This window comes from Cryphonectria parasitica, assembly GCF_011745365.1.
Source record: "Cryphonectria parasitica EP155 unplaced genomic scaffold M406scaffold_8, whole genome shotgun sequence".
Lineage (NCBI taxonomy): Eukaryota > Fungi > Ascomycota > Sordariomycetes > Diaporthales > Cryphonectriaceae > Cryphonectria > Cryphonectria parasitica.
Window position 1 is genome coordinate 711,073 of NW_024468916.1, and position 22,993 is coordinate 734,065.

The 22,993-nt window shown below is 54.1% G+C and overlaps 7 protein-coding genes across 7 annotated transcripts; 5 read left to right on the forward strand and 2 right to left on the reverse strand.

Annotated features, from left to right (window-relative positions):
- Positions 1–1,010: 1,010 nt before the first annotated feature.
- On the forward strand, positions 1,011–4,326 carry M406DRAFT_94650 (uncharacterized protein). The gene is made up of 8 exons (XM_040926280.1): positions 1,011–1,525; positions 1,756–1,954; positions 2,102–2,224; positions 2,320–2,431; positions 2,511–2,715; positions 2,847–3,002; positions 3,157–3,612; positions 3,694–4,326. The coding sequence occupies exons 2-8, from the start codon at positions 1,912–1,914 to the stop codon at positions 4,237–4,239; spliced, it is 1,641 nt and encodes a 546-aa protein (XP_040772345.1). The 5' UTR covers positions 1,011–1,525; positions 1,756–1,911; the 3' UTR covers positions 4,240–4,326.
- Positions 4,327–4,469: 143 nt separating this feature from the next.
- On the forward strand, positions 4,470–5,269 carry M406DRAFT_357707 (uncharacterized protein). Its single transcript, XM_040923754.1, has one exon. It carries the CDS (start codon positions 4,695–4,697, stop codon positions 4,962–4,964), a length of 270 nt encoding a protein of 89 aa, XP_040772346.1. The 5' UTR covers positions 4,470–4,694; the 3' UTR covers positions 4,965–5,269.
- Positions 5,270–6,566: 1,297 nt separating this feature from the next.
- M406DRAFT_281326 (BSD-domain-containing protein) lies at positions 6,567–8,376 on the forward strand (the record flags this gene model as incomplete). Its single annotated transcript, XM_040918437.1, has 3 exons — positions 6,567–6,761; positions 6,942–7,683; positions 7,785–8,376. 3 exons carry the CDS (start codon positions 6,567–6,569, stop codon positions 8,111–8,113), a joined length of 1,266 nt encoding a protein of 421 aa, XP_040772347.1. The 3' UTR covers positions 8,114–8,376.
- Positions 8,377–8,510: 134 nt separating this feature from the next.
- M406DRAFT_333435 (uncharacterized protein) lies at positions 8,511–9,277 on the reverse strand (the record flags this gene model as incomplete). The annotated part of the gene is made up of 2 exons (XM_040920845.1): positions 8,511–9,163; positions 9,244–9,277. The coding sequence occupies 2 exons, from the start codon at positions 9,275–9,277 to the stop codon at positions 8,511–8,513; spliced, it is 687 nt and encodes a 228-aa protein (XP_040772348.1).
- A 3,143-nt stretch (positions 9,278–12,420) lies between these two features.
- On the forward strand, positions 12,421–14,346 carry M406DRAFT_218083 (PAP1-domain-containing protein; the record flags this gene model as incomplete). Its single annotated transcript, XM_040915520.1, has 4 exons — positions 12,421–12,894; positions 12,970–13,738; positions 13,808–14,118; positions 14,200–14,346. Coding segments are annotated over 4 exons (1,701 nt in total), but the record flags the coding sequence as incomplete, so codon positions are not given.
- Positions 14,347–16,678: 2,332 nt separating this feature from the next.
- Positions 16,679–17,708, forward strand: M406DRAFT_357709 (uncharacterized protein). The gene has a single exon (XM_040923755.1). The coding sequence runs from the start codon at positions 17,081–17,083 to the stop codon at positions 17,309–17,311; it is 231 nt and encodes a 76-aa protein (XP_040772350.1). The 5' UTR covers positions 16,679–17,080; the 3' UTR covers positions 17,312–17,708.
- Positions 17,709–17,799: 91 nt separating this feature from the next.
- Positions 17,800–19,125, reverse strand: M406DRAFT_229669 (uncharacterized protein; the record flags this gene model as incomplete). The annotated part of the gene is made up of 2 exons (XM_040915817.1): positions 17,800–18,819; positions 19,021–19,125. Coding segments are annotated over 2 exons (1,125 nt in total), but the record flags the coding sequence as incomplete, so codon positions are not given.
- Between the last annotated feature and the right edge of the window lie 3,868 nt (positions 19,126–22,993).

Consider the following 22,993-nt stretch of genomic DNA (forward strand, 5'->3'; position numbering starts at 1 on the left):
CACAGGTGGTGCCGCTTCCCCGTGCCCCCCCAATGGCCCTTGCCTGCGTGTGCGCTGTACTGACCTGTAATTTTTCTCTCTTTTGTTAAGATAAACCGGTTGTCAGCAGGATGGGATGGGCCTACTAGCTCTAAAAGGTGCTAGGGGATCTCATTGCGGCTGCATTGCTATGGGACCACCTGCATCTGCACATTGAGAGCGAGAGAAGAAGGATTGGTGCCCAGAAAATGCGAGGGAAGGGTTGAGAGATTTCCATCGACGGAGAGTCCTACAGAGACATGTACCTTCAACACAGCAGAGGGGCTGTACTTTTATTCTATATAAGGTTGGTCTAACCAAAAGGAAATTTGCTGACCCTACCACAAAGTACATGGCATGACTGGATTCCTTTAGCCTCCTACAAGAATCTTCTTCGTGATATAGTTACCTACATAGCAGCATCTTAGCATACCATGTAAATCTACGAACGTGCGTAAGTACTTACGTGGTAATTGGTAGTAGCAGGAGCAGGAGCAGGAGCAGCAGGAGGAGGGTATAGTAATACGGAGAACATGATCCAGGTAAACACATAAGCACCGCAGCACCCCTGCCTTGTCTTCCCGCAACCTGCGCTACAGGTCTTGTCCACTTATGTATCAGGCATACTCCTGCTGGCCACCTCTACAGTCGAACTTTTGAACCTTTGCTGCATTTCATAGAAACAATAAAAAGATAATACGAAGAAGAAGAGTATTCTATTTTCAAAGAAAAGAAAGAAGAAGAGAAAAAGGGGCTAGGCGGAGAAGAGGAGGAGGCTGGTTCAAGGTGAACGAATGAGAGTGACCTGGCTTAGGATCTGTGGTGGTTTGGAACGCCATCTGCGTGGCAGGCCGGGCCCAGGCCAGTTCAGGCAAGGTGCTCCTCTCTGGGCATGCTGCATCCTTCCATTTCCATTTCCATTTCCATCTCCATCTGTGCAATGCTTCGTAGGTCATGCCTTCTGCTTTGCTTTCAGCCTTTCAATCCAATCTGGTTTATCCTGTCATCTCTTCGTCAACCACCAAAATAAAGCCATATCCAACACGATCCAGCCCACGCTCCACTCCCACTCCAGTGCAGATCAGGCTGCCGAGGGAGGTGTGGCAGCTTATCCCTCCCTTCTTGACCTCTTCCTGCTTCTCGTCCTCTCCACATCAAACATCCATTTCGATCCATACTTACCAACCAACCCCCTAACTGCCAACGCCCACGACCAGAAACAAACGCGCGCGCGCACACGCACACGCCATCTCATCCCATCCATCCCCTCTGACGGCCCTGTAGCTTGTCACCTTTCCCTTGTGACTGGCTCCCTGGAGACCTGGACCTGGACCCGGACCAGGACCCGCTGACTGTGGTCTGCTACCCTTGTACCCTTCCCTCCTATACTCCGTTACTTACTCTACCATACTTTCTTGTCCCCTCCGTACCAAGCGAGTACTTGCTCGCTCGCGTTTGCACCTTCTGCTTGCTCTGCTGCACAGGTACCCCCGTTCCATATCCTGTTGTAGGTACGCTCTTCATTCCGTCTCAAGCACTCTGTCATCTGTCTCTTTTTTCTTTACTCTTATTTTTCTTCTTCTTTTTCATTTAGCTACTTGTTTCCTTTTTTGCCATCCCGCTTTGACCCAGTCTTTTGTATCTCCACCCTCAAATCTCCTTGTCCTGGTGCCGGCCCTTCATACTCGCTCGGCAATCTTGCCTTTGTCCTTCACCAAACTCTAACCATCCAACAAGACAGACACGACACCACCATCCTATCGCTCCCCCCTTCGACTTCCTCCTTCCGTCCCTCGATCCATATCCGGCCTGCCATCGATCTTGCTCGAAACTTGACAACTTCGAGTCCGAGTCGAATGTTCGCAGAGATTGACAATCGGGCAGGTCGCTCCAATGGGTAATAGCCAGGGCAAACCCGTCGAGTTTGACGGCGAAGGTACCGATACCATCCCGCCTTGAGCCGCCCCCCCCCCCTCCTCCTCCGCCGTCCAGGCCGCCAATTCCCTTCTCGATCGGCTCAAATTGGTTGTGCAGTGGAATACAGTCTTGGGATGTTGACTGACGAATGTTATCTGGAGCATAGTCAACCTCAATCACTTCCGGTTGCTGCGGGTCGTCGGCCGAGGTGCATTTGGCAAGGTCAGAATCGTCGAGCGAAAAGACACCGGCCTCTCCTTCGCCCTCAAGTACATCCGCAAAGATGAAGGTGCGGAAGACCAATCCCCTTACCTGTTTCCCAGCGGCTATATGTTCGCTGTCTTAGTGTCGGTATGACTGACGTCTTGCGATGCTCCGCCACAGTCGTTCGATCCGAAAGCGTGCGAAATATCATCCGGGAGCGCCGTATGCTCGAACATGTCAACCACCCCTTCATATGCAATCTGCGCTACAGCTTTCAGGATATAGAATATATGTATGCATATCTGGTCTACGTGGCCTTCAGGCTCAAGGGTCCTGGGGTCATAAATCGTTACTGATGCGGCGCGCTCCAGGTACCTCGTTGTCGACCTCATGAGCGGTGGCGATCTCCGCTTTCATATATCCAGGAAGACCTTCACAGAAGATGCCGTCAGGTTCTGGATATCCGAGCTGGGCTGTGCTTTAAGATACATACATGGCCAAGGCATCATACATCGTGACGTGAAGCCAGACAATGTTCTGCTTGATGCCGATGGGCACGTCCATCTGACAGACTTTGTACGTTCCCCCCCCCCCCCTAACCATGGGCTCCTTTGTTCTTATGCTGTGTGTGTGTGCGTGTTTGTGTGTGTCTATCCGTTTCTTGCGGATGTGGTTATTAAACAAGGTTCTGACGAATCTGCAAACAGAATGTCGCATCGGATATTATACCTGGGAAAGTTCTCACGAGCAAATCCGGAACTCTGGCATACCTTGCCCCTGAGGTCTACGCCGGCAAGGGCTATGATCGACGAGCAGATTGGTGGTCACTTGGTGTCTTGTTTTACGAGTGCATCTACAATAAGGTTCGTATTATTTCTATTATCGGTGTGTTTGTGCTTTTGTGGCTGGTTGGTTGGCGTTGCGGGAGGGGGGGGGGGGGATTTCTTGTTCTGCCCTGGATGACCGGTGACAACTGGACCTACTCTGGTGTGGGTCAAAAGCTAATGCACTGCGCAGAGACCCTTCGAGGGTAACTCCGAAAACGCCCTGGGCACTGTCATACAAGCAGCTAATCCGAAATACCCAATCACGCAACCACCCGTCTCCCTGCTTTGTCTTTATGCTATCAAGGACGCCCTGAGCCTGGACCCGAACAAGCGTCTCGGTCACACATGGGAAAGCTTCACCCACCACGATTTCTTTAGGCCCATTAATTTCGAGGCTCTCGAGAGGAAGGAGATTGAGCCAGTATTCGTGCCATCATCCGAGAAGACGAACTTTGACGCGACATACGACCTGGAAGAGTTATTACTGGAGGAGGCTCCACTGGAGGCCAGGGCTCGGAGGCAGAAGCCGCGCGAGAAGCTGAAGGACGACGCGACAGACAAGGAGATTAGGGAAGATGAGTTGTACCGGATGATCGAAAACGACTTCCGGCCCTTCGACTATACCGTGGCTGCCTATAAAAAGTCGGTTGCGATAGCCCTCCAGAATGGCTGTAGGCCATGTGCTGACTATAATGACAGGATCACGGAAGCATGTGCAGACGACGAGCCAGCCGCCGGCGCATCGTCGAGACCGAATGGCGCTACAAATACACAGCACGGACAGGCATTCACCTCGGACGATGCTCGGCCCCTCTCCCAGGCGACGACAGCGACGAATGGCTATCAAGGGCAGTCAGGACAGCAAGGGCCGCCACTTACGCCCTCAAGATCCAGTGAGGCAAATCCGGGGCATTCGAAGAGCCACAGCAGAGGCAAAGGTACCCATCGACCATCCCCACTACCGCCGTATCCGAATTCGTATACGACGAGCCCGAAGCATAGCAAGGGTGGCCCCAAAGGCATCTTCGTGGAGAGCCCTACTGGAGGCGTGCAGGTGACGCTCGACGGCGGCGGCAGCTGGTCGGATTTGGCTCGTCAAGACGCAACACTGCCAGCAGACGCAGCCGGTGCAGGTCAGGAAGCTGGCAAGGTCGAGGCTGGGTCTGGTGGCGTGTTTGGGTTCCTGAACAGGAAGAAGGGGCGCGGTAATAGCCCCAAACCGAAGGAGAGAGGTGTTCTGGGGAAGGAGGGCGCAAGAGTCGTAATTGGTTAGGGGCGATTAGGGTCTCTACGCAACTGGCGTCAAGACAATGTCTGGATGAGTTCGACCTTGAGTTTTCTCGACAACGATGCTTTGACTATATCCGACCAAAGCTGCGCAGAACGAGGAAGAGTGGCGGTCCCGGAGTGTAATGAAACGGCTAACAATTGAGAGAAGGGCCAGCCTGGCGACACCAGGGGGGGGGGGGGTGCACGATCAGTGCGTTCGGTGAGTTGCTGCATGATGACGAGGATCTCGTTGATCATGGTGCAGTGCTCGATACCTCAACCGGAGTGTCCCGACGCGACCAGACATTCTATACCCTCAGCGGTGACGAACCCGACCCATCACAGACCGACGTCACATTTACATGGTGCTTTTCTGTCTGCACAACATATGATCATTTCAGACAAGCGATCTGGGACGCGCGATCCCATCTTCACGACCTTGGCAGCCTCGTCGAAAACATGATACCAACTCCCTTGTCGGTGGCGCGAGGTGGAGCTCGACCCTACTCGCGCTGGCTTCATCAGTGTCTTTTGATGTGCATCTCCGTCATGGGTTGCTTTTTTCTTACTTGGCGTCAAAATGATAGACTTGGTGCGCGGCGGTCTTGCTCAGAGCACTTCAGACAACATCGCATCAAACCCCGGGGTTGGGAAAACTGGGAGGGACGCATTTTCTATTTAATGGAGTCAGCGAGTGTATGCTGCACGAGGCGAGGGCGGGTGAGGTAGCCATATGTACCAACGATGAACGGAAACATCCTGCATCTCCATTCCCTCTTTCCCTCTTTTCCCAATCAGTCCCTATTCCTCTTATTTTTGCTTGGTATCGTTCCTGGGGGAGGCATCATTCACACATTTTGGGCATCGTTCACATCACTCAGCATAAAAGCGGTCGCTTGAAACGGCCGATGAGCACACAAACATATACGGCCTCTCTGTTCTTGTAGTTTAGGTAGTGAGGGCAGGTGAGCCTGGGCTTTGCGATACCCAATCAACGCAGGTAGTAAAGCCAAAGTCTTGTGTCTCTCGTCTGCATCCAATCGCGTCTCTTGATCCGTAATTGACTCCGTCATCATGGTGCTCAAGGCACGTCTACTACCGTAAGTTCACCTGGTAACGCGCAAACAGCACTGGAGGCTCGGCCACGAATAGCCAGCATCTTAAAGACGAGAAATGGAGCTTCTACTTGGATGGAAGGAGGGTTCATATGTTAACTACTGATCATCTGGCCGCTGAATCGAGGCCGTCTCAAGAGAGGATGTCCAAGACGGTTGGACAAGACGAACCAAAACAGTGCAGTTCCTGCCTTTTTTATCTTATTCGATGTAGGATAACCCTGATGACCGATTTTTTCGATTGAATGCTATGTCCATCATGAGCGAGGTGTTTGAGGAGTTGTAGACGGAGGATAAGACGGAAGGAAAGAAGGAAAGAAGCAGGAAAAGAAATGAGGGATAGAAGAAGAAGAAGAAGAAGAAGAAGAAGAAGAAGAAGAAGAAGAAGAAGAAGAAGAAGAAGAAGAAGAAGAAGAAGAAGAAGAAGAAGAAGAAGAAGAAGAAGAAGAAGAAGAAGAAAAAGAAAGACAAAAATATGCAACACCGGGTATTCGCCAATGGTCACCCACTTGAGTACTGATCCAGTCCCTTGGCGGCTTATTTAGGGAAGAGTGGGCAAGATCCTAAGTTTCTCACTGGGTATGGTCCCATGTGCTTGAGTTTGTTGTGATTGTGATTATGGCTCAAGGTGTAGAGTGAGTGAAGTGAGAGGCGCTGATTTGATGCTGTGAGTTTAGGAAGAGAAGTAAAAGGCCAGCCACCAGCCATTAAAAAGGAGGAAAAAGAAACAAGAAAAAAAGGAAAGAAAAGAAAAGGAAAAGTCATGCGAACGCAAATATAGTAGAATGTATATAGCCTGTACCATTCAACCCAAATTGTACACTCTTTTCCAGATTCGATGACTATGATGGATTTACATTTCAGAGCAATATCAGAGCAATTGTTCGTGTAATGAAATAGTGTATATTTGACTATATTTGACGTCTTGGGTGGTTTTCTGGTAGATTGGTAGTTTGACAGCGCTTATGTAAGCACAATGGCCCCTCCACTACACAACACAAGGGAGGCTTGTGATGCAACTGCAGTGGCACCAACCGCGAACGGTCAACACATGCTATGACCATTCTGTCTCATCAGCACACGAAACCAACGTCCCCTTCCCTCCGACGCTACCTGAGGCTCCACCCAACTGCGAGACCACTTCGCTACCTACTCATCCCATCCGATCGCAATATCTGCCTTTTTCTGAGAGAGAAGAATAGGGCATCATTCGAAAATGGATCTAGCCTACGACCACATTGTCGAGGAATCCCTCCCTAAGGAGGACGACGGCAAGCGCGTCGCGGGCGGCACCGGCGCCGAGCAGACGCAGAACAGCCTGAACGCCGAAATTCAGGATGCCTACAAGGCCTTCTCGGCCAGCCCTTGGGGTGCGAAGATTGGCGGTTTCTTTGGAAATGTTGTGAAGCAGGTACGCGCGGCGTTTCTGATCCCGGCCCTCCCCCGCCCCTCCAATACCATTCATTGCTGCCAACCGGTCGGAACTATCGTCTTGCGTGCCGTTGGTAGCACGTGTTGATACACTGTGCAATACGCAAGAGGCTATCACTACGAAGAAGAAGAGTTGGTTGGGCTGACTACTGGATGACAGGGCGAGACCGTCTACCAGGAAGCTCAGAAAGAGCTCACCGACCTCGGCAGTGAGGCCCAGCGCGGCTTCTCGGGCCTCTCGAGCGCCCTCATCAACCGGACCCGTGGCCTGTCCCTTACCACCCCAGGCCCCTCCTCCACATCTTCCTCGTCCACCGCTCAGCAGACGGGCAGCGTCACCCCGACCGAGGGCACCAAGAAAGACATGACCACCGACGAGGCTCTGCAGGAATCTGAGACCGTGCTCTCCCGCCTGCGCTCCGAGGCCGCCAAGCGCCTCAAGGATATTCAGAAGGCAGAGGACGCTGCGGACGAGGCGCTCCTGCGCTTTGGGACCAATATCCGTGACTTTCTGAAGGACGCCGTCTCCATCACGCCTGGGTCCGGGTCGACGGATGCCAGCGGGCAGACTGCCGAGGTCCTGTTTGAGAGCAAGGACGCCACCGGCAAGAGGGTCATCCACACTAGCCGCTTCGACGCACAGCTGCACGTCATCCATACCTCTACGGAGAGCTTCACGAAAGACCCTGCGACGGGTGACTGGGAGACCTGGGGCCAGGAGTTTGATATTGCCAGCAAGACGGAGGATATCTCCAAGGATCTGGAGAAGTATCCGGAGCTGAGGGCTACCATGGAGAAGTTGGTACCCGAGAAGATCCCCTACGAGGACTTCTGGAAGAGATACTACTTCCTGAGGCACGGCATCGACATTGCGGAAGCAAGGAGGCGGGACCTCCTGAAGGGTACGTTTGTTTCCTGAGCCTGACCGTTCAAGCGTGGAGGATTGTCTGGAAATTACTGTGTGATTTTCGATGATGCTAACCTGTTCTGTTCTGCCCTGCAGCCGCCTCCGCCGAGGAGGAAGTCGGCTGGGACGAGGACTCAGATGACGAGACCACCGCCGCGGCGAGTCCCAAGAAGACTTCCGACAGGCGCCCCGGCTCGACCGAATCCTCGACCACCATCCACCCGCCCCCAGTTGCTGAATCATCGTCCTCGTCCTCCCACCTGCTGAAGCCGTCCGAACCCCGCAAGTCCAATGATGAGCGGTCACAGCCCGACAGCGACACGAGCTACGACCTGGTAGGGGCCAGCTCCGGCAACCCCAGCCATGCGCCGAACAGCCCCAAGGAGGCGCGCAAGGAGGACGATAGCGACGAGGACTGGGAGTAGTGAAGCCCCGTCAGAATTTCTGAAACCCTGTTCTGCTTTTGGGTGATGGTGTTTCTGGCGCTGTAGGTGATTTGAACCGGAGGAAGGGATGGATGATTGGGTAGTTGGATGTACAGACCGCCGCAGTGGGTCTCTGCACGTCTGTCCCTTTTGTGTGGATGTCGCAGGTGCGACCTTAATCTCTTGGAGTCCCTGGGTATCTTCTTGTATAGCCATAGCCCCCCTGTCCGCAATATAATTGCTTTCTCTTTTTCCTGCTCGCCTTTTCATCACTTCCTTGCAAGATCGGATGCTTACAAGATGGAAAAGACACGTGGTTGGTTCCCTTTCTGAACCCGAAAGAGAGCGATTCATCCACCTCCCAGTACTGCCCCGTCTCCTGGCCGTGTGAAGTGAATCACCTCTTCCTTGTGACCTTGGTGAACCCGTCCTCATCCACCTCTGGCGCAGCCTTCTCTTTCTTGGGGGCAGCAACCAGAGGCGGAGCATCGGTCATATCCTCATCACCGCTCTCGTCGTCATCGTCATCATCCCCATCGGTATCATCCCAGTCCGTATCGCCGTCCTGGTCCTCGCCCTTCTTGAAGAGGGCACCTTCGACCTTGGCGCCCTTGCCGGACTGCCACCGCGCCAGCAGCTTGTCGACCTCCTCGAAGCTGCCCTTGGCGCACTGGCCGCGCAGGCGGATGATCTCGACGGCGACGTCGAAGCCGGAGTCATCGTCTACGTTGACCTCGAACTCGTCGAGCATGACCTGGAGGAGGAGCTCCTCTATGTACTCGGCGTCGGGCTCGTCGTCGTCCTCCTCTTTCTTCTGCTTCTGCTTCTGTTGTTGTTGTTGTTGTGGTGGTGGTGGTGGTGGTGGTGGTGCTTGTTGTGAGGATGTGGAGGAGGTGAAGGCGGGGAACTGGCTGGCGACTTCGCCTGCGAACCAGTCGCGCTTGTCGGCGCTGTCGGGGCCGCCCCAGTTGTTCTGGACGGCAAGGGTGAGGGCGGGCCAGAGGTTGAGGGAGAGGGCTACGGCCTGTTCGAAGCGGGACTGGCGGATCTCTGTATGGGAGGCAAGATTAGTCAGTGGGAAGTTTGTTCTGGCGTTCAATGGAGGAGGAGGAGGAGGAGGGGTGACGGACCAGCCGAGGGGATTTGCTGGGTTGAGGAGGCCATCTTGTTGTGGAATGTGATGCCTGGTGGTTGGGAAGGGAGAACGTTATATGAATAGACGGAAAAGGTATGTAGAGTCGTCGACGTGCTGTTACAATCAACGTGAGGGAGGTTTTGAAGCTGGGCGCAGTCGCGATACTTTTTTTCTTTTTTTCTTTCTGTTTAGCAGCAGCCCAAAAAATTTCCCAGGGTCTCTGGTGAGCGAAGCCCCCCCCCCCCCCCCGGCCGCCACGGCGATAAGGCGATAAGGCTCTGGTGCGGGTCGCGGCTTTCATCGGTCCCGTTGCGGCCACTGGCTTGAGGATATATCCTCATGTCTTGATTATGCTGGGCTAGGTAGACGCAACTTAGGGCAGCCGACTTTGGGCAATATAGAGCAATGAAGCACAATTACTAGCTCTACTGTCGCATGTTTTTTTCTTCTTCTTTTTGTAGCTTCGTATGACTGCGCTTCTACTACTACTTGTATTCATCAGCGATGTGATTCGAAAATTATAGATACACTATTTAAAGCATAGGTTATAGCAGATATAGGAAGACTGATCAATGGCATAGTTCCTTTCTCTTGAGGCGCGATATCCATACTACTATATGTATTCAAGTCACCTATGAGCAGCGGGCAAAACAGCCTGCACGACGTCAACATTCTTGTCCTATGCCAGGAAGAGTAAATGGACCCCTCTTCTTAGTGTCTCAGGGACGAGATCAACAGGGAGCGGCCAGAACATGTCTGAATGGCCACCTACCCTAAGCCCGTGTCGGAAGGCCTTCATCTTATCAGATACCCGAGGCAATCTCGCCTCGCAGGAAGGGGCTGATTGAAAGCTTATAGATCGGACTCTTGGAGCCTCACCTGATCAGCGTCACCACCCCTTGGGCCAGGTATATACAGACACACGTCATTGGAAGACCCGACGTCGATTGGCTCATGCAGATAAGCACCAGCTGTGGTGTGTGTGGATGGGACCTGAGCACAGTCTGAGAAATAAGGACACAAGGCGGTGTCACGGTGAGCATGAGTGGGTGTGGGTGTGTGTGTGTGTGGTGTGTGAGACAAGAGAACCTTCAATCTACCTCGCGTATGAGGGACCAGACGAAGGGAGCACCCTGTATAGTGTTTGCATGTGCACTAGTAACTTTGTATTCCTACAACTACCGTGTACAGACTCACGGTGAGTCGAAAACTATGCTACATATGTACTATGTAGGATGTGGAATCATCGGAGTGGATCTCCGAGGCTGGCTCGCTCACACCCGGCCCAAATCCTCTCTAACTTCTGTCTTCCGTCTCCCTTTCTTCACCACCACTACTACTACGGCCAGGGGAGGCCCTAGACGATGGTACCCTATCCTGGGGTAACGCTGGACGGGACTACCAACTAGGACTTACACAATCTACCGCGTAGAGTCACGCCGGAGACTTGCTGCCACGGGACGGATGGATCGATGTGCCGCAGGTGAGAGACATGGGGGGGGGGGGTTGGAACAGTGAGTGGATGGGAACTGGGCCGTAGGAGCAGGCTCGAGTGGGCTGACCACGGTACCTAGGCCGACGTCTGTTTCGGGGAAAGATGACCTCGAAAGTAAAGCAGGGGGGAAAAGCCCGCCGCAGTCCCGAAAGGTCCGATCCCACTTGACAGAGAGACCAGAGAGCAGAGAGAAGTCTGTCTTTTCGCATGATGAGCGAGGGCCAAAGAGCCAGAGTGCCAGTTGGTGGGAAAGTGTGATACAGTCCGACCAGCAGACAAGAGAATTTGGTGCGGCCTATTCCCCAAATGGCTCGTCCAGCAGAGGCTTTGTCCAGCTTTGCCTCAGGGAATCGGATCCAAGTATGAGAGTATGTGTTAGTGCAGCCGTTGACGGGGGGTGGGGAGAGGCGCTTTTGGAGATCCGGTGAGGGGGCTTCCTTTCCTGCCAAGTCCTTCAAGTAGGTACGTACCACGTAGTCCGTCTGCCTGGCTGGGACATTCATATACGCCCTCTCATCCACGACCCCCTGTCCGCCCTCAGCAGCCCTTTCATCCCTGGCCAGACCTGCTACCGCTGGCGTGCACTGGCCAGGCCGGTTCTTGTCTTTTGACTTCTCGCCACCCTGCACCAGCGGGGCATGGCGGGGTCAGCCGTCCCTGAAGGGAGTGGAGGACAGGGAGTGAGGATCTCCAACTCACATCTGAGGCGTAGCTGACAAATTGACATTCGAGGTTGCAATTCCAACAGATTCCCAAATCCGATCTCCCCTTCCCCGCCTCTTTGGAGCCTGCCCATCCGCCCCCCATCCCACCTTTTGCTCTCAACAACCACCACCGCCGCCAACTGACTGCATCTCTTTTCTTCTCCCCCCCCAGTAACCACACCACACCTCGAGGCCTGCAGCAAAGCTCCTGGTCTTTTGCTCTGAGCACGCGATTGTCAGGACAATCTACAGTCTGACAAGTGGACATTCTCGTATGACGATACCCTGCCGGTAACCCCGGCCTGGACCTTCGTCACAGCTGTTTGGCCCTGCAGCAGCAGCACCACCACCCGCCAGATCAACAGGCTCAGAACACAGTTCAGTTTCAGTTCAGTTCAATTCTACATCATCCCTCACTGAACGTCTCTCTCCTTTTGCACTTCCATCCGCGCACACACACCCACACCCACACTTTTTCACACGGCTCATTGTTCACCTCCGTCGGCGTAACTGGACTGGTTTCTCCTTTTTGTCCTATTCTCCGACGCATTGTCCACCCTCAACACCCTTTCTCTCAATTTTTCGAACCCGCCGCCCTCCACCCTCACGTCATTTCTTGTTGTTTGTCTATCCAGAACCAAGAAGATCCGCAAGGCTGCCACTTTTGTCAACCTCAGGATCTCTGGATATCGAATTCAGCTTCAGAACACTGGATCCTCGATCCGCTTTTCCAATTCCTATCAACGTTTCTGTCTCGACTAGACCGTCCCCCGCATCGGTCTAGCTTCATACGCCAGGCGGACCGGGCACCAGTGGCAAAGATAGGGGTTTGAGGAGGAAGAGGAGTAGCGAGAGAGCGAGAAGAGAACGTCTTGAGAGATCGACCTACCACTCCGCAAGGACATCACTCTCACCCTCCACCCTCACCCCACTCCACATTACTACCATCGACTGGCCGTCTTCATCATCCGCTATGGCCTCGACAGGAAACCCTCTCGCCGATTTCATCCTTACCCCTCAGCAGCAGAGTCTGCTCTTCGCCGCCCTCAACTCTAACAGGCAGTCCACCGACTCTCCTGTCAGTGGAGGCGCTGCCAACATGTCTCCCACGTCCCTCACCACCTCGCCTGCCCAGAGGAACGGCCTGGGCGGCTTCCAGAACGAGAGCCCTTTTCTCGACTACGATTACGATTTCAGTGGCGACACCAGCTATGACTTTAGCTTTGCCGACAACTCCCAGCCCAAGATGATTGGCGATCTGCCTGGTGGCTCCAACAGCAGCCCAGATCCCTCAGCCAAGGCTGGCTCAGACAACAACGACACCGAGAAGCGGAGTCATCCGGATGAGGACAATGAGGAGGACGAGGGAAATGCGAAGAGGCAGGAGACTGGTGACAAGGCCCCCAAGAAGCCTGGTCGCAAGCCCCTCACAACAGAGCCGACCTCGGTAAGTATAATGGTCTCCGACCGCTACTCATCCATCGCCAGTGGATCGGGTGCTGACCATCCATTGTTTCGACAGAAACGGAAGGCACAGAACAGAGCCGCTCAGCGGGCATTCCGGGAGCGCAAGGAGAAGCACCTCAAGGATCTCGAGGACAAGGTCGCAGAGCTGGAGAAGGCCTCCCAGTCGGCGAACCAGGAGAACTCGCAGCTGCGTGCTCAAGTCGAGAAGATGACCACCGAGCTGAACCAGTATAAGAAAAAGTTGTCTGTCATGGCCACCCACCGCAATTCCAATCCCTCCGGCGGCGGCCGTCCTCTCTTTGGAAATGCTGTCATCAGCAACCTGAACGATGTCAATTTCCAGTTCGAGTTCCCCAAGTTTGGTCAGCTGCCTGGTCCTACACCGTCACCCAGCACCAAGGCCTCCTTGAATGGACGCCCCTCCGCTTCGCCACGGTCTACTCGGAGCCCAAGCGAGCACGTCAGTCCCTTGGATAATTCTGGCAGGCAGGGTTCCATGGTTGGCGCCAGCCAGACCAGCGGCAGCGGTCTAGACGCGCAGACGAAGGAGGATCTGGCCAAGTTCTCGGGCATCTTCAGCCCTCCACTAACCAACAACAATGTGGCCTCAGCGGCCAGGGGCAGTACGGATTCGCACACCAGCGGGGCTGCCACGAACGAATCATCACCGTCGAGCTCCTCTAACTCGAACGGCGGTCCGAGCTCCTCGTGTGGCACGTCTCCTGAACCTAGCACCAATAACCAGTCGCCTACGGGCTTCAAGCTAGACATCATGTCGACCATTGGTGAGGAGAGCCATCCTTCTCTTGCCAACACAAACCAAGGTAGGGACAATCCAATATTTTATAAGAGATACGTTTTCCTATGTGTGCGTTGCTGATCCTTTTTGACAGATTTTGGTCACTTTGCAAACATCGACATGAACGACATGAATTTCCTTGCAAACACGAATAATTTCCAATTTGACCCACAGCTCTTTGGAAACTACCGTGAGCCTCAGGATAACGTCCTTAGCACCGGCTTTGACGACAGCTTCTTCAATGACGCCTTTGACATTGACTTTACGACGCCGTATTTTGCGCCTAGCCCGAACCCACCAAAGAAGGATCTTATGGCCCGGATCGATGCTGCGAAGAATGATGATCGGACCGAACTGGTGCAGACACAGGACGGTCAGTTCTTGACCTGTAATAAGATATGGTACGTACCTCCAGCAGCAGCAGGAGCAGCAGCAATCTGGCAGAGATACCCCCTTGGGACATCCGCTAACGTATGCCACAGGGAGAAATTGCAAAATTGTCCCAGCGTCCAGAGCGGCGACTTTGATCTGGACGGTCTTTGCTCTGACCTGCAGAAGAAGGCCAGATGCTCAGGGTCTGGTGCCGTGGTCGATGAAACGACGTTCAAGGATGTCATGAAGAAATACTTGGGCAATAGCGGCAACTGTCCTGAGGAGGCGGCCAGGGCGCAGCAGGCAGAGGCTGCTGCCCAGACCTCGTGAGAGCCAGGAGAAGTCATGGTCTCTATTTGCATTTTAAGCAACATACGACAACTGCGCAGGACTTGGGTTGGACTGCAACAGATCAGATCAGATCTTGGGGTTTCTAAGCCAGATGGGCGCAACCGGGAATGCTCGAAAGTACCAGAGCACAACACGGGATCCATGAAAATAGCATTGGAATTTCACTCACACAGGCAAGGACGGGGCGTTTTTCTCTCTTGTTTCTCTTGTTCTCCTTGGGAAGGCATCAACATGACCTGCCTTCACTGCTGGCACGGAACTTTAGGATGACACGGATGACCAGACTCCAGTCTGGCATCCTCAAAGGAGTGCCCGCTCGATGGACAGAAATCACGGGAAGAGCTTGTTTTATCGATCAGAGGAACGAGAAATAGTGGGCGGACGAGGGACGGTCGAGAATTCGATGTTTTGTGTGCCGAGTCATTGGTCAAGTCTAACTATTCAGTGCAATACCTAACGTCTGAATGTGCTTCAAAGTTGTCAGTGGATTGTCCACTCCCACACATGAATTCTTCACCAAGATTCTTGCAAGTAAAATGACGTGTGGGTGTTGACCTCGTCCTGGATGGCGGGGAGGAAAAAGTCGTTAACGGCGTGAGAGACTGGCGGCCAGGCCGTGTAAAGAGAACCTGGAGAGCAGCAGAACAGTGAGGCCATCGCCAGTGCCCCCATCGCAGCACACACTCGGTATAGTTTATGAAGGATGAACAAGGAGGAAGAGGTCATCCTAAGAGTGCCACTCAAGGTGAGATGGAACACGAGAAAGAGGGCGGGAACCCCTCCCCCCCGGCCTGGGGGGCCGGCTCTCGACCTCCAACAACGTCCTCGGTTTGAGTATTAAAAATGCTAGGAGGGGGATACTAGACCATGGGACGAGGTGTAGGGGAGGCACATATGTTGAGACACTCGAGGGCAGAGCAGATGATGAACCAGGTGGAGGTCTTGAATAATTCTCGGGGAATTGAAGGATCAATGGTCAATATGGGCATGGGAACTTGACATGAAAGGGGGGGGGGGAGAAGGAAGAGGAGAAGGAGGTTGTCACAAGGCTACCAGGTTGCAGGCCAGGAACTCTCTCGGGTGTCATGCTAGACATACGCATCGGTGAATCACACAATTCACCACCCATCTTGGTCTCTCCTCTGTAGCTCAAGGTCATGTCCACAGCCAGGTCTTGCATACCTCGAGGAGCGGTGAGATGGAGGTTGTCTCGGTTTGGGAAGAAAAAAAAAAGGCAGACCCAAAGGAGGGGGGTTTGTTTCAAAGGGGACAGACCAGGCTGCAACCACGTTGCTTTGACTTGCCCCCCCCCCCCCCCCCAACAAAGCTTGTGAGGAGTCTAGATCTGCAGTGTAACTACTCGCACATGTATATCATGTAGATGAGCCACGAAGACAACCCCGTGACCTCGTATTCTCGGGTATCACAAGTATCACAGGCCCTTGGACGAGGGGGAAAAAAGAAACTACATGCACACATATCCTCCTCTTTCATCATTTATCACATGCAGACAGAACCGTTACATGTATTAGTAGTAGTAAATGTAGCAACGACCCTCCTCCGGAACGTCCAGCCTGCATGCGCCGCTGTCCGGCACCTCATCCGCCCTCCCCGGAATCAGAAAAGAGTGGAGGAGAAGGGGGAGGGATTGCATATTTCTTTCGTTTTTTTTTTCTTATGCTGAGGAGAATTATTGGGGGTTGGGTTGGGTCGTACACGCTGCTGATTGATGTAGGATTTTGTGTGGCCGGCCATGGGTGGGAGACATGCATTTTGATTCTGGCCTTGGCTGCGTCTTGGAGGCGTTTGATGGATGTACTTGTGTGACCGACGGCTTGGGTGGTGGTCGTTGTCGTGATAAGACGTCTTAGATTTTTCTTTTTCTTACCTTTCTCCTTTCTGGTGCTCACTATGGACAACCCTCCCACCTTCCCCCCCCCCCCCCACGTCTGATTTTTTTTGGTGGGGAACGAGAAGATTGAGAGGGAGAGTTGCATCGAGAGGATTTCTTCTTTCTTCCTTTCGAACAAGGGCCCCATGAGTGTTGGGGTGAAATCAATGTATTACATACACGGCAATTATCCTCTATCTTTCTGCATACGATAGTAACGACGCTCGAATTGATGGACTCGGGGCAGTGACCAAGTCGGGCTGGTATACAAATATGGGGTCCCCAGTTCCTGTTGATACCTCTTCCTTTTCTCTTTTTTTCTTTCTTCCTTGTAAACTTCGCAAAAATCTCCTCTTTTTTGATGGTTAGGCCGTCAGTGATTGTTTGATTCACTGCTCTTGAGAGCGTACGTTGCCTCTTTCCCACTTTTAGGTGGACGACAAGGCACAACAGCAACAACCCTCTTCCTCCTCGTCACCATCATAACTCTCCTCCTTCATGTATTGAAAAGAAGCCGTCAAAGGGGGAAAAAACCACTTCCAAAAGACCGCCAGCCTATTATTCCCACTTTTAGGTGGATGAGAAAATAGGCAATTCCTTAACCACCCCCCCCCCCTGAATATTCTATTCTTCTTATTCAGGACCATTCATTCATTCATTCATTCAGCCATCCATCACATCTCACGTACATATAATACCGCTCACGTTTCACAACGGGAGGAAAAAAGAAGAAAAAAAGAAGAAAAAAAAACAATGTGCCTCCAGGTCAACAACCTCTACGCCTGCGGCCACCGCTGCTTCAAGCGGTTCGACAACTGCGCGCAGTTCGGCCAGACGTGCTACGGCCCCGGGCCGGACCACAAGAACGAAAAGGTCGGGGACGTGTGCAAGGACTGCAAGTTCCGGAACAGCCCGAACGGGGCTGGGAGGAGGAAGGATCCTTGGGGCGAGGGGGACCCGTTCAGGAAGCCTAGGAAGCCTTGAGTGTGTGAGTATATATATATATATATGTGTGTGTGTGTGTGTGTGTATGTGTGTGTTCGCTGGAAGAGAGACAGATGGATGTTCTTGCATCCTGGGTAATTTGAGACTGGATGGGATGGGATGGGGTGGCGGGGAATGGTGGATGTGAGTGAGAGTGGCTTGAGGAGGCTTTTTCTTCAGGTCTAATTGGGGGGAGAGAGGGAGGCTGGTGGCGGGCAGCCTTGGATCATTGGTCATCAGCGTTAATGAGGAGGTGGGTGAGTGTGCGGAGGAGGTGGAGGAGGAGGATAGGATGAGGGTCGACAACCAGACTGACACAAAATAGGAGGAAATAAAAACGTAATGGACCTCTCAGACGTAGAAACAAACTGAGCTTCTTGAATTTTGCATCTGCTGTATATGTGTTGTGTAATTCCCATATCCAACCCAAAAGAGAAAACCACACAGACAGACACCTCACTTCACTTCCTACGACGCAGAATTGTCCTCCAGACATGCTTCTCCTCTGACCACCGATAGTTGATAGGCGACTCACTCCCCACAAACACCACCGCATCATACAGACAGCACCCAATAACGGCCCCGGACACAGTGCCCGCCCAGGGCCCATAGAACCACCAGCCGCTCGCCCACAGCGCCTCGATCCTGTACCCAGCAGCATACGCCACCAGCCGCGGGCCCAGGTCCGACGCCGGGCTGAGGGCCGCGCCCGTGTTATACCCCAGCGTCATCTTGAGCACCGTCACCAGCAGGCCGAGGATGAAGGCGTGCATGCCCGCGCCGGGCGGGTTGTTCTGGTCGTCGCCGAGCGACAGCACCGCGATCATGATGACGGCGCCGCACAGAAACTCGGTGAAGAAGGCCGTGGCCGGCGAGACCCACGGCTTCGGCACGGTGAAGAAGCTCGTGTACGTCTCGGTCAGGGCCGGGTCGACGTTGCGGATGGCGTCGGCGTAGAGCGCGTACGCGAGCGCGCCACCGGCCAACGCCGCGACGGTCTGGACTGCAATGTAGAGACAGCAGCGCCGCCAGGGAAAACCCCGGAAGACGGACAGCGAGATGGAGATGGCCGGGTTCATGTGCGCGCCCGACACGCCGCCGCCCAGGTAGATGCCAAACATGAACGCCAGCCCCCACGCCCAGCACGCCGTCTCGTACGACCCGTACTGCTGCGACTGGTTCTGCGACAGGTTGACGCTCAGCGTGCCCGTGAGGCCCAGGAACACGCTCATCGCCGTGCAGAGGAACTCTGCGAGCGGCTCTGGGTACTTGGCGCGGATCCGAGCCCACTTGTTGCGCATCGCATTCGGGTCCACGCGCCCGTCCTCCACGGCGTCGCCTTCTCGCTGGCCACCCACTGTGTCGGCGTCAATCTGGAACCGTCGTGCCATGTCGGTCCCCTCGTCCTGCTCGCCCAGCTGGCGTCTTTGCGATTGGGTTGTCGTCTTCTGCGGCGGCTCCGAGAGCGTCTCGTCTGAACCCTCCGAGTCTAGTTCACCTTGGGTCTTCTTCCAAGATGGATTTCTTTTCCGCAGCCCTTGCTCGACATCCTCCTCCTCCTGCTGCTGCTGCTGCTGCTGCTGCTGCTGCTCCTCCTCCTCTTGAGACAAAGCCGATGCGCCCGTGTTGTTCCTGCGGACCCGCCGTGGCAGCGGTTCACCCAAGCTGTACACAGCCTGCTCCTTGAGGCTGGCGTGCCAAGGGTCAACCTCCTGGTTGTGTTTTCGTTGAGACGCAATCCGAGGCAGCGGCTCGCCCAGGCTAAACAGCGGCCTGTCCTTGGGCTGATCATGCCACGGGTTCTGTTCGCGGTACGCCTGTTCTTGCGCGATGTGCGCCTTGCGCCTCGTGCCTGAGGCGATCCTGGCTGCCAGGCCCGACATATCTGCCTTGCCCTGGTCGTCAAGCTGCGTCAAGACCCGTTCCATCCTCTGCGCTATCTCGGGGTCTGCTTGAATGCTGCCCAGTGCGCTGGACGTCGTGCGGGTGCGGTCTTGCTGTGGCCGGCTCTCTCGCTGTCCATCGTTCCTGGACGCGCCCGGGATGACTCCTTCTGGGCCTTGTTTGGGCTCACCCTGGCCCTCTCTTGTTGCTGTCATGTTGCTGTTCCAAACCTCAGAGGGACTGCGAAGAGGGCTGCTTGTGGTTGTTGATAGTATCTTGGGAAATTGAGTGTTCAAGTAGTGATGGTACTGGTACAAAAGGCCTGATTCCCACAAGAAAAGTGGCAGTCATCTATCCATCAATGCTTGAGAAATAGATGCCTGCTGAGTGATAGATTGGCCACCCATGCTCTCCCCCTATAATAATATGAGCATACATAGTCTGCATCACCAGTGCACGCGGCTCGGAAGGTCCACATTTCCTCCATTCTGACGTAGGCAAGGTTGAGATTGAGCCCGAAGAGGTGCAAAAAAAAGACGTCTAGGTTAGACTCGCTGTCACGGAGGTTCTCCGCGGGCGCGACCCCCAAGTACAAGTTTTCTCGTTTTAAAGAACAAGAATAGTAGGCCGGCGGAGGTTGATCCGACGGGAATACCCGTAGTGCCAACAACAAACTTGTGGTATTCGTAAGTGATCGCAGCAAGGCCCATCTTTTGGAAGGAAGACGTGGAAGGCTATGCAGTCAGTTCCTTTTGACTACCACAACACTCCACAAAAGCCCACTTACTGTACATGAATATCCATAGTACAAGACCTTGATTTTGCCATGTGTAGTTTACCAGAATCGGACGAAACGCTCCATGGCTGTCACAAGAGGAGAAACGATCTGCGAACGAGCCGTTCAACAAAAGGCGGCTCAGAGATTTTGTGGAGACGTCATGGTGGAGCTTGGGAAAATCTTCTCAGTCCCTTTGTCGCAGAAGCGCGATCTGTAAAGACAGGTTTTGTGACTGGAGTCGTTTTGCGCGTTAAAAGACGGAGGAAGAGGTCCGGGGGGGCGAAAGGTAGAAAACGGACGTAAGGGCGCTGTGGACACAACAGCCTTACACCAAACCCACCATTCACTTGCTGTGTACTGATCGAGGGGTACTAGTATTGATTTTCACATGGAACACACGGCGTAAAGCGAAGTGTCGAAAATAGCTTTCTCCCAAACCTCGTCGTTCTGAATTCTGGCAGTGATATGGTGAATATTGGAGGATGTAAAGATTCATGGCGTTACGCCGCAAACTGTTTCACTGGTGTATTAATCTTATTAAGATGTGTACATACACCTCTGAATTTGTAAGATTCTCTGATCAAGACCTTCTCTCTGTGCTGTGAGAGATGCATCTAGATGGTAGGCTTGGCCATAGGCGCAATGATGCCCTGCTTGACAATGACCCTCGGCTTTGTCGCCTGTTGGAACGACTCCTTGGTCATCCACTCGGGGCCAACAGGTAAGCGTAGAGACCTCTCGTACTGCTGTCTGGACTCGAAGGGATGCGGTAGCTGAGAAGCGAGATATTTCTCGTTCTGTTTGTAACACTTGGGATCAGCATCATTCATCCTCTCAGATCCGGAAGCTGGTCTGTGTGGCCAGACAAAAGAACAAAAAAAAAAGGCAAACACCGGCATGGACACATACCTTTCGGACTCTCTTCTCGTTGAGGATGACCTTTTCCAGCTTGGCGTCCTTGCGGTCCTTCTTCTTGATTCCAGCCTTTTTGGTCATCACCTTGCCCTTGTTGCGTTTCTGTGCCCGCTTGCTGATCCCCTCGCCCGCCCAGCTGCCCCAGCCCGGCATGGTCTGGTCGATCATCTTCTCGTCGTCCTCGGACATGACAGCCTCCTTCTCGGCTTCAAACTCAGCCACCACGTCCTCGCCCGCAAAGGCGCGGCTGACAAGCTCATGGTCACGGAGAGCGAGAGGCAGGTGGATGTCGTCGTCGTCGGAAGAATCCTCCTCGCCCTCATGAGCAGCTGCTTTGGCAATGGCACCGGCGTCGGCTTTGGAAGCGCTCTTGGCTTTCGAGGGCTTCTTTGCCACGGATGCCTTGCTTGCGAGGGCCTCGGCGCCGACCAGATCCAGTTCCGCGACCTCTGCACTGCTGATGGCCTTCCTGCCTTTCTTCCGCTCGGCGACTGCAGATTTTCCAGCTTGGGCCCAAGAACCTGCAGCACCAGGCGCTGACGGTCCACTGGTGACTGGTACGGAAAAGTCGTACTGAGGTGTCCCTGATGCCTGTGCTGACGACTTGCTCTTCGTCCCGTTGCTGATTGTTCCGTTCGAGAGCGCAGATGTCTTGGCCGCTTTGGAGGGCTTCTTGCCCTGGCCTGCGCCGAACGTTCTGCGTCCCACTTGCACTTCCGTGTCGTCTGCCTCCTCTGCATCAGAACCTGACTCCAGGTCTCGGCGGATTTGTGCTACCATGTCATCGTTCGCCTGCTTGCGCTGTGCCTCGGCTCGCTGCATGAACGCGAGCTTCATGAGGCCAGAGTGTGGGTGATCGTCGTCGCTCTCTGCGTCGTCTGCAGCGTCTAGCTGCCTGAGGAGCCTCGAATTTCCAGTCTCGTCCCCTGCCGAGCTTCCATTATCCGACTCGTCGTCATCGTCATCATCATCATGACCGTCACCCCTCGACGTCTCGCCCTCAACCCGCTTCCTCAGCTCCTCATTCCTCCTCGCCATATCCGTAAGACCCGCGCGGTAGTCATCGTCCCACACGGCTCTGCCAGCCTTGGAGCCCATCTTGGCCCACTTGCTGTCCTTGTGCCTCGCCCCAACCCGTTCCAGTGCCCTCCTCCGATGCGCCGCCTCACGCTCCTCTTCGGAGTCGATCTCGCCATTTTCCCGCATCAGCTCTAGCTCCTGGGCCTCGTCGCCCAGCCTCTCCTTTCGGTGGATCTTGCGGTACGTCTTGGACTTGATCTTCTTGATGCGTTTGGCGCGGGCCTGCTCGCGAGACTGGAGCTCACGCTCCCTTCGGCGCTGCGCCCAGAGCTCCTTGAGATCTGCGCGAGAGATGGTCTGCTCCTCGCCATCTCTGTACTTCTTGTCCTCCTTTTGGTCCTTTGACTTGGCGCTTGGACCCAACCCGGACTCCTCCATGATGGACATGATGGTCTGTTCAAGTTCCGTACCGGCGGTCTTCTGAGTCAGTGGTAGGAGCTCGCTGTTGTCGAGACCAGCATCGGGGAGAGTGTGAGCAAGCGGGAACATGAGGTGGTCGGCGCGACGATTGTGCTTGACGGTCTCGTTCCACCGGTCTAATGTCTCGTTGGTTTTCTCATAGGCTGCAGCCCGGAGGAGTTGGTCTTGTTGCCGTCTTGGGAGGGGAACGTCGAGTTTCTTGGAAGTGCTCTTCTTTGTGAAATCTGGCTTCCCCTCCTTCTTCATCAATTTGACCGACTTCCTGATCAGAGGATCTTTGATACCATCTAGCCCGAGGTCTTCCAGGCTGATGGCCTGCTTCGTAGATGGTGCCGTGCCCGCTTCTGCGTTCTTGTCGTTGTCCGCAAACCCCTTGATGAGGTTTCGTAGCTCGCCCAGTCTCGAGGGATCGACCTCGTTATCGTCGTCATCATCTTCGGACTCTGAGCTCGCCTCCTCCTCCTCTGACCCAGACTCCGTATCTCCTGCCGAGCCCTCGTCTTCATCGTCGGAAGACTGATCCAACGCATCCGCAAGATCAATAGCCTCCGAGCCAAGAGACTCGCCGTCATCACCGTCATCACCGTCATCGTCGTCGCCATCCT